At 42.4% G+C, this 9,478-nt stretch overlaps 1 protein-coding gene across 1 annotated transcript; it reads left to right on the top strand.

The window, feature by feature from the left end:
* The first annotated feature begins 87 nt into the window (after window positions 1-87).
* LOC134530581 (uncharacterized) lies at window positions 88-8,587 on the top strand. Its single transcript, XM_063365555.1, has 3 exons — window positions 88-288; window positions 6,274-6,461; window positions 8,036-8,587. The coding sequence occupies exons 1-3, from the start codon at window positions 201-203 to the stop codon at window positions 8,231-8,233; spliced, it is 474 nt and encodes a 157-aa protein (XP_063221625.1). The 5' UTR covers window positions 88-200; the 3' UTR covers window positions 8,234-8,587.
* Window positions 8,588-9,478: the final 891 nt, after the last annotated feature.

Genomic DNA, 9,478 nt, shown 5'->3' with positions numbered 1-9,478 from the left:
TACAGTTATCAAAATGGCGAAATTTCCATTTCAATATTTTCCTTGGATAATCCCTCTAAACTTAAAATATCAAACAATGCATTATTGTTTATTTTATTTCAACAAACAAAGGACAAACAACAATTGTTTATCAAGTTTCAGCCGTTCTCAGTTTTCATAATTTCAGCATTTTCAACTCAAACTTGTAAACTTTCGTCAGAATGTCAAATCCACTTCGTTCCTTGAACGAGAATTTCAGATACAATTATTGTACAGCAAAGTCACTTATGCTGTTGTTTACAAACAAAGGTAAGTAACACTTGACGTCGTACCTCCTATGATAGTAAATACCAGTCTCCACCTGCCAGTACTAGTCCTCGCTGGCGGAACGCACCCTTGCATCACATCCACATGAGTCATGTTAGTGATCGTGTCCGTATCTAAGTAAGTGCTCCATGATAGGCACCTGTATGAACACCAGTGTATTTAATTCCCGTAAGAGTTATGTAAAGTCATAATATACACAAAACATTTACGTCGTATGACCAAAGGCCACCCCAAAGCCCGACCTGCAACCGCCAGTATCCGACCCCGCTAATGGAACATACCCCTAGCCATGGCCCACCCGAGTCAGGCGAGCACCGGAACAACAGGTAGAATCAAAGATGATGCCTTAATTAACCAGCCACCTCGAACCCAGTTAATTATAAATCAAACACAATTTAATGGTACAGTCACTTTTTATTAAAAACCCCGTCCAAGGGAAGTGCGACGTAGGAGTGCCCGGGTCACTCACATGTGAATTTCCGTCAATACATTTGTGAGTGCTCCCCTTGCAGCCTTCAGCCTAAATTAATTAGAGTATTGTGTAACGTAATTATGACCTCCCCATTTTTGTGTATAACTCGCCACTGGAGCAGTCAACAAGTGACGAACAGTCTCCAGTGTGACTCGTATTATTCAAACTTAATTAATGTAAACTTGTTAAATCTAAATCTTAGAGAGTAGGTATCTGCAAATTAGGTTAACCTTTATTATTTAATGTATGAATTTAGAGCCACTTTCAATCACATGTTAATTTAATAATTTCCGAATAATGGAACTTTAGAAACCTTGGCGCGAGAGAACGCTGAGGCCTCTCCTCGCGCAAAGGCCAGACGACAGTACCGAGCGACTCGCGGACCGGGACGGATGTGTGTCCCACGGAGAGTCCTCAACTTTTGTCTCCATTGAAATTCACTACTAGTAATTATAGTCATTCTTCTAAACCTTTTCGTACTTAAAATTCCCCGTGCACACCCGGTCCTTTTTATGGTATAGGCCCTAACTCAGCTGCTTAAACACAAACTCCCTACACTAAACTTTAAGCGGGGCAGTTCACCGCCTCCAATCGACCTTCCTCTCAACCTCAACTGGCGTGAGGATTTAGGATTAGTGACGGCGCATCAGAGCGCCCAGTGTCAATTTAGTGTAATTTTTGTAGGGAAATTCAATGTGCATCGTATAACTGTAAACTTAATTGTTCGATTTAATTAAACGTCCACTACACACAATCTGTGCGCGACGTGTATACGACAGCGCAAAACCGAACCCGTGTGCGTTATTGTGTGAACTTTCCTAACCCAGTCAGGAAGCAGCGTGTTATGCTGTGTAGGGCCCGTAACATGTCAATAGCCAGGGATTCCTCCAACCACGACCACCACCGACGGTCCCAGCGGGCCACACAGGGGCATTCGCACCCAACGACCCAACTCTTGGTTAGACACATCTAGCCTGGCGCCCTCCCGGATACACTTTCATTAAAAAACCAGCCTTCCCGCTAGGAACCACGCCGGATCTCGAACACGAGAACCCGGACGACGGCAGAATGTTCCCTTCATTCCTCAAATGATAAGCTGACCTCTTAGGGTGGTAATCCAAGGTGTTCAGGTAAGGTAGCGAATAAGCATTGTCTTATTGGGATACAACTGTAACCTAGCTCGCTGGCTGTATTCCAGAACATATTTCCAACTGAGCCCCAGTAATGGAAAATTTGGCAACCGTTTAATAAACGGTGCCCTGCGCTCCAATGTGGACTTTTAACAAATATCAATACCACTGTTACTGCAAAAATCCTATAGATAGCAGCACCATCGCACAAATTAAATGGTGTTATTCTAATTTTCTCGAGTACTTTTTTAGTTCCGATTATTTATTTTTATGGCCATTAAAGTGTACAAAATTTTTTCCCAGGATTTTTCTGCTATCATAAAGTTTAATTTGAAGCACCAATACATATGGTACGTTTCCCGATATTCACAAAATTGAATGTATATGAGTTAATAGTGGCTAGATGCGGGTCCGCCATCTGAACAAAATCAACGAAACAGTTACCTCTGTGCATAAGTGGAATTTGGGCAACAGCTAAGTCACAAATATGTCACCGAAATCCGTTCCCTAAAAGTAAGGGCCTGGCCATGTCCCATCGTGCATTAGGAATATGGTTAGGGTATAGATATCATATTCATGTCTTGGAATACTGACCTTAGTAGTGCCGTCAACCGCGGTCTCGTGTTCGAGTCCGGGCGCGAGTTCTAGCGGGGTGGCTGGTCTGGTTAACGTTTTATGTTCCGGGAGGGCGCCAGGCTAGCTCGGTGTCTAACCAATGAGGGTTCGTGGTTCGTTGCCCCAGCGTGGTCCGCTAGAACCATCGGCGGTCTTGTCTGGGAATTTACGTTAAAGAAGAATGCGTGGGATTGCCGTAGTAGCGACGTGCCTTTATTCAAGGGATTGACGTCACACCATACAATTACTGAGCACAGACATGCCCCTGAGGGCTACTTGTCCGTTGCGGGGTGCAGGCCGGTAGATGTTCAATGTTTCGTGGCACTGGTTTCTCGGGTAACAGTATGCAGGCCAAGTACACTTGGTGCAAGAGAGGCGCGCACAGATGACGTGGCGCAAAGTTACATTAACAAAGTACACTTAATGAAAATTAGGCGCGCACAAATGACGTGGCGCAAAGTTACGTTAACAAGTACACTTAATGAAAATTAGGCGCGCACAAATGACGTGGCGCAAAGTTACGTTAACAAAGTACACTTAATGAAAATTAGGCGCGCACAAATGACGTGGCGCAAAGTTACGTTAACAAAGTACACTTAATGAAAATTAGGTGCGCACAAATGACGTGGCGCAAAGTTACATTAACAAAGTACACTTAATGAAAATTAGGTGCGCACAATTGACGTGGCACACAGAGTTTGTGGGTGACTGGAGTCGGCCAGTCCCGTAAGCGATTGTTTCTACGCTGGTGCCGTGCCCACTGGGGTGGTACACGCACCGCCACTAAACTTGGCGAAGTTTTCCTTGCGGGTTTGTGGTCAGCGCGAAGGCGCGTGGCCTTAAGAAAAGTTCTGTGGTTTGCGGGAGACGGCCCGTGCCGTATGCTGAAGAGCGACCCTGCGCACCAGGTGTGGTGCGGGACGTCTTTACGTTTACGCGGTCGGATTAGGTCCTGAACCGTAAAAAACGGACCGGGCACGCACGGAGAGGTGAATAGAAAAAGGTTTGGTTTATGCTAAATGACTATATTTACCGGACGTTACTTGCGATGAAGACAATGGTTGTGGTCTCTCCGTGGGACGTAGGTCCGTCCCGGTCCGCGAGTCGAGTTGAACTGAGGAACTGGCATGGCGTCCGGTGGCGCGTCGGCCCCTGCCGCGCCAAGCTTGACCTCATTACGTTAAAAACTAAATGACTGCGTCTGGAAGAGACTTTAAGGTCGCAAAATTCGTAATTAATTGTTTGAGGGGGAATGGGTGTGGTTCGTCTCTAGTCCACTCGGATTTAGTGTGCTTTATAATAATAGTGTCTGGTTTGGCCGTTCGGCTCGGTGGCTCGCTCTACTCGGGTGGGCCACGGCCAGGGGTGCGTTCCGTTAGCGGGAGAGTATACTGGCGGGTGCAGGTCGGGCTTAGGGATGGTCGTCGGTCGGACGACGTCAGTAGTTGTTGTAGTTTTAAACACTGGAGTCGGCTAGGATGAAATTCCACTTCGACTGACACAATGATGCAGAAAGAGAAAAAAAACAGTCTCTAAACGAACATTGGCGAACCCACAAGTGTGTAGGCAATGTCTCGATTTGATCACTAGTCATGGGCGTTATGATTGATCGAGAGGTCTTACAATGATACAACATGTTTTCCAAGAGTGACACAGCACGAGACTGGGACTTAACGGTGTATTATCTCATATGTTAGCCGAAAAATAAATAGGTAACTAAATAGGTAAATCACATCTAGATCATATGTGCTTACTAGGGTCGCAGTCGTCCGGGTTCTCGTGTTCGAGACCGGGCATGTATCCTAGCGGGAAAACTAGCTCTTAGTGAAAATGTCCGGGAGGGCGCCAGGCTAGCTCTGCGTCTAACCAAATTTGGGTTCTGTGGGTGCGTTGCCCCTGCGTGGCCCGCTAGGACCATCGGCGAAGTGTGCGGTTTGAGGGATCCCTGGCTGTTAAAATGTCACAGGCCCTGTGAAGCATAACATTCTGATTTCTAGCTGGGGTAGGGAGACTCAACACAATAATAGACACGAATTCGAACTTTATACTGTCGGTGACACGTCGCGCACGGAGTGTGCGGAGTGGACGTTTAATCGGTCGAACAGTTACAATTACAGCTTACATTTACACGATGTACAGTGAATTACCCTACGAAATTTCATTGAATTAACACTGAGTGCTCTGACGCACTGTTACTAATCTAAGCTCTCACGCCAGTCGAGGTTAAGGGGGAGGTTGATTGGAGACGGCCAATCCCGAGAATTGCTAGTGTGGCGGCACCCGGGTCCACCTGTGTGGACCGCGGTCCGCAATTAAATTAGATGCAAGTTCTATGCGTAGTAGTCGCAGGTGCCTGTGCACTCGATGTTTAACAAAAAATTCACTTGTAGCGGGAGTCGGCCCGTGCCGTATGGTGAACTGCCCCGCGTAATGTCTCGTGCGGGGAGTTTATAGTTAAGTGGCTGGTTTAGGCCCTACACCGTTAAAGGACCGGGGATGCATGGGGAGTTTACGCAACGAAGAAGAGATTTGGTTTAAATGACTATAGTTACCAGCAGTAATGTTCAGTGGAGACAAAGGGTGATGACTCCCCGTGGAACGCGCGTCCGCCCCGGTCCGCGATTCGCTCGGTACTGGCGTTTGCCCTTGGCGCGAGGGAAGGTCTCAACGTTCTCTCGGGCCAAAGTTGCAAAAGTTCCGTTATTCGGAAATTATTTTAATATCAAGAAGCTGGGAGCAGCTCTAAATTTACACATTAATTATTAATAACTAATCTGATTTACAGATACTCTTTAATAATTAGGGTTAGTAAAATTACGTAAATTAAGTTTAAATATAAAAAGTCACACCAGAGACTGTTCGTCACTTGCTGACCGCTCTAGTGGCTAGTCACACACAAAAACAGGGAGGTAATATCTACGTCAACAAAACACTATAATTAATTAAGGCTGAAGGCCGCAAGGGAGACACTCACAAACGTATTAACGTAATTTCACACGTGAGTGACTCGGGCACTCCTGCATCACACTTTCCTTGGGCGGGGGTTTTAATAAAAAGTGGCATTACTATTAAATAAGGTCTGATTTTTAACGAATTGGGGTCTATGTGTTTGATTAATTATGCATGGCCCTTGGTTCTACCTGGTCCTCAGGCACTCGCCTAACACGGGTGGGCCATGGCTAGGGGTGCGTTCCGTTAGGGGGGTTGGATACTGGCGGTTGCAGGTCGGGCTTTGGGGTGGCCTTCGGCCGGACGATGTCAGGGTTGATGTGAAATGGGAAAACCATGAGTACTGAAATAGAATAAAGCCAAGTGTACTAAATAAGTTTTGTTGATATTTATGTTTGATGTTCTTCATGCCAAAATACCTTTTCTTTGTGCAATATTCGTATGTAGGAAGCTTTAAGTCATTCTTATACAACACATTTCAGAAGTTTCCTAGCTACTCTGTGTATATTAAAGTTTTTGACTTATCACATTATGCTATACATTCTAGAATAGTGCAACATAAATGTGAAAGGTGATAGGTAATTGTTTATATGTAATTCTTCAGACTACCCAAGAGGCAGCAGAAAAACTGTGTTGCTGGAAGTTACTCTGAATTAATATCTTTTTTACAGGAAAATTATCCTCAGTACCTAGTTAGCATCTAGTGTGAATTGCATATAAACGAAAAACTCTCTGTCTAGGACTGAAAATTTATTCTTTCTTTATTGTTCACACACCAATCTCAAACATTGGCTTTTCTAGCGGATCGTGATTTAATCCAGCAGTGGCTGGACAAGCTGCAGTCCATTAAGACAGGCTCGACAGAGACTCTCAACAACAGGAACTCCTACATGTGGACACTCGTACTGTCGATGCAGACCAACCGCCTGATAAAGCCGTTTACTGATTCGCCGACATCTTTCGACCTGCCACCACTGAAAGAAGTCATGGTGAGTGCTGAGTGCACATGTAGGCTAACTGTATTTAATAACCTACCTAATTCGGGTCTAGAATGCCAATGTAAGTTGACAGAATATAAATTTAAAGAAGAGGTTAAGAACTTTTTCTTGTTAAAGTTAGTTTGTTAAGAAATATTAAACCAAAAACAAATCTACAATAATTTAATATCAGGTTTGTGTTCATTTTCCGACAATTAAATATCACTATAAATGTTTCGGTTCAACATTATGAGTAATATTTGTAGAATTTATATGCCAGCAGTTTGTAGACTCTTGAAATCCACACAGTGGTGCCTAGTGAGGTGTTGCAAACAGTCTCACTATTCCTTTCAGAGTGTGCAAGCTTGCTTCCTGGCTGAAACAATGGCCACTGGAATGTGTCAAGCATCTGACTAAATCCTTCGGATGAAAATGTCGCCTCACTGCTTGTTCATGGCTGATTGTCATGAGTTAAGTATTCCACCGACTTCACGGTGATAACTGGTTCACATTTTCAGCTTGTTTCTGCGAGATTGTACAGTCGTGAACAAGCTCATCACATATTTGCCACCATTTATCAGTTGGCACTAACTTCATGAGGGAGGAGGGATAGAAGATGATTCAACAGTGTTTAGGGCATAAACATCTTCTATCATTCTTTATCAAACATTTGGCTTTATAAAGACAGAGAGCACATATGTTTTGAAACTATAAAAGAGAGATTGTTCATTATAGTTTCAGTTAAAATCATCCCTCAAAAATAATTGAATTATAATCTCCAATATTTCCCAAGAGCAGCTATTTGTTGCATCAGAGCATTGCAAACTTCAGGAAATCCATTAAAATATTAATTTATGCATTAAAATGTTCAGATTATAATAATAAACTACAGTAAAATGATATGACCAAAAACACTGTTGAATTCACAATGGCATCTTTCAGTATCTAGCTCTACCCTTTAATACTTGGTATCACAACCCACGTCGGTTAATTTCAATATTTTAACATAATATTTGCAACTTCTACAGTTGTTTCACTATAAAAGACTTGCATTTAACTTTTCGTTGTTAATTTTTGCGCCAGATGTAGGTGTTCCACAAGCTATCAACTATTTGCAATAAGTAAAGCGGTCTTCGCAGTACCAAATTTAATTGGTTGGACTCTATTACAGGTTAAATTTTTTATTCAGCATCAAGTATATGCATCCCAAAAAGAAAAAAAGAAAACTACGGGAAAACAGCCATGATCACAGAGCCCAAAATCGACTTGTACATTAAAACTGTTTTTTAAAACATATATAATTTTAATTAAACATACTTATAGTCACCAGATAATATACCTTCAAAATAAATTTTAAAGCACCTAGGAATTACATTAGTTCCTCATATTTTGCCGCGGAATTCACCTCAACGAGTACAAAAAAAAAAGAACCACATTGTTGTATATATTACACAGTAGAGTGTATGTTGGCACAGTGTACAGGAACCCAGACTTGCTCTTCACCTATACTTACTTTAGGGATGAAATCGAACTTAAAGGCATTCTAACTATTTGATGGAGACAATTTGATCTTTCCTTTGTCGTAGTCGGCGGAGGAGTATGGGGATATCCTGAGGAAGACACACGCGGGCTCCACTGGCAGTGACGTGGTGCACCCCGACCAGAAGGCAGAGCGCCGCCACGCGACGGTGCGCGAGGTCGCTCCCTCAGAGTTCCTCAGCAGCCAGCCCACGCCCCGGGACGGCAGCTTCTGCTACATGGCTGTCTTCAGCGACTGGGGCTGACCGCGATCCGAAGTCACCAGCACGTCACCACTATAGCTTTCCGAACTTCTGCAGCGACGAAACGTAGTATTGCGTGTGAAGCATGTGTACCAACCAATTTCCAGAATTAATTTCACTAGTCAGATGGGTAGTAGGTATGCCATAAATATCAGTCAAGAATGAACAGCAATAAAGACTATCATACCAAAATTATAAAATACTAGCAGAACCTGGCAGATGTTGTCCTTCCATACTTTATTTATTTATCTCTATATATCTCAAATGGATGGTTTGTATGTTATCTAGAATCTATAAAGTGTTTGAATTGTATTCCATTTTAAACTCGCTAACCAAATACTAATCAGAATCACAATCTCTATTTTTTTTATTGAGGATCAAGGACAGTGAAAATCACAATATACCAGTTTTTATAGCTACAGTACCCGGCCTTGCCCAGGCTGAACTAATAGTGATATATTGTCCGCAAGATAAAGCAAAATAGATAATGTTATATAACAGTATGGTGGACATAGATAAATGACACACAATTGCTGTTTGTATGCCTATGACCTATGATTTTCTGTTTACCCATGGCGATCGGTTGAACGGCTTAGAAGTTGATCCACTGCAGCGCCATCTAGTGGCGTATTATAGCAAAATGGATATCGCGAAAGTATTCTCCGTGTTAAAATATCTTATGTATACCAAATTTCATTGTGATAGGCTGAACAGTTTAGAAGTTTATGAGCTGCAGCGCCATCTAGCGATGGGTTACAAAAAATGGATAGCATAAAAACCTTCTCCATGAAAAACATTTCGATGTATTAACTTTCATGGTGATTAGTTAAACAGTATTGGAGTTCATCAACATTGTACGTACATACATACCTACCAACATCCTCTATATATTTATAAGGAATGTGAAAAATTGATATCAATTTCAGAAGTTATTGTAATATTGTATTAATCTGTAATTATTATTCTTTATTGAATATTCAAAGTAAAGAGTTACAAATACAATCTGTTCAAAGCAATATTTTAAAAATAATATCTATTGCTTTCAAGTTTAGAGACAATGAACCAACATGCTCAAGAAACTCTCAGTCGCATGTGAAGAGGTGAAAACCTGTTAATATAATGAATTTGTCTCCTTAAAACTCATTGGCTGCCATATCGTCCACATTAATGAATGCTGGTATGCATTCTTCAGTTGTGTCTCGTAAATGCTTGGTTTTCAATTATGATCACGAAAATAGCCGAAGAAAT

The sequence above is a fragment of the Bacillus rossius genome, chromosome 1 (genome assembly GCF_032445375.1).
Source record: "Bacillus rossius redtenbacheri isolate Brsri chromosome 1, Brsri_v3, whole genome shotgun sequence".
Taxonomy (NCBI): domain Eukaryota; kingdom Metazoa; phylum Arthropoda; class Insecta; order Phasmatodea; family Bacillidae; genus Bacillus; species Bacillus rossius.
This window is presented reverse-complemented; position numbering and strand designations above follow the sequence as displayed.

Bases quoted from the DNA above. Each gene is read 5' to 3' on its own strand.
- LOC134530581 (XM_063365555.1), top strand. From the start codon at position 201: ATGTCAAATCCACTTCGTTCCTTGAACGAGAATTTCAGATACAATTAT. The intron at 289-6,273 runs GTAAGTAACACT...TGGCTTTTCTAG, and splicing joins GCTGTTGTTTACAAACAAAG to CGGATCGTGATTTAATCCAG. The intron at 6,462-8,035 runs GTGAGTGCTGAG...CCTTTGTCGTAG, and splicing joins CACCACTGAAAGAAGTCATG to TCGGCGGAGGAGTATGGGGA.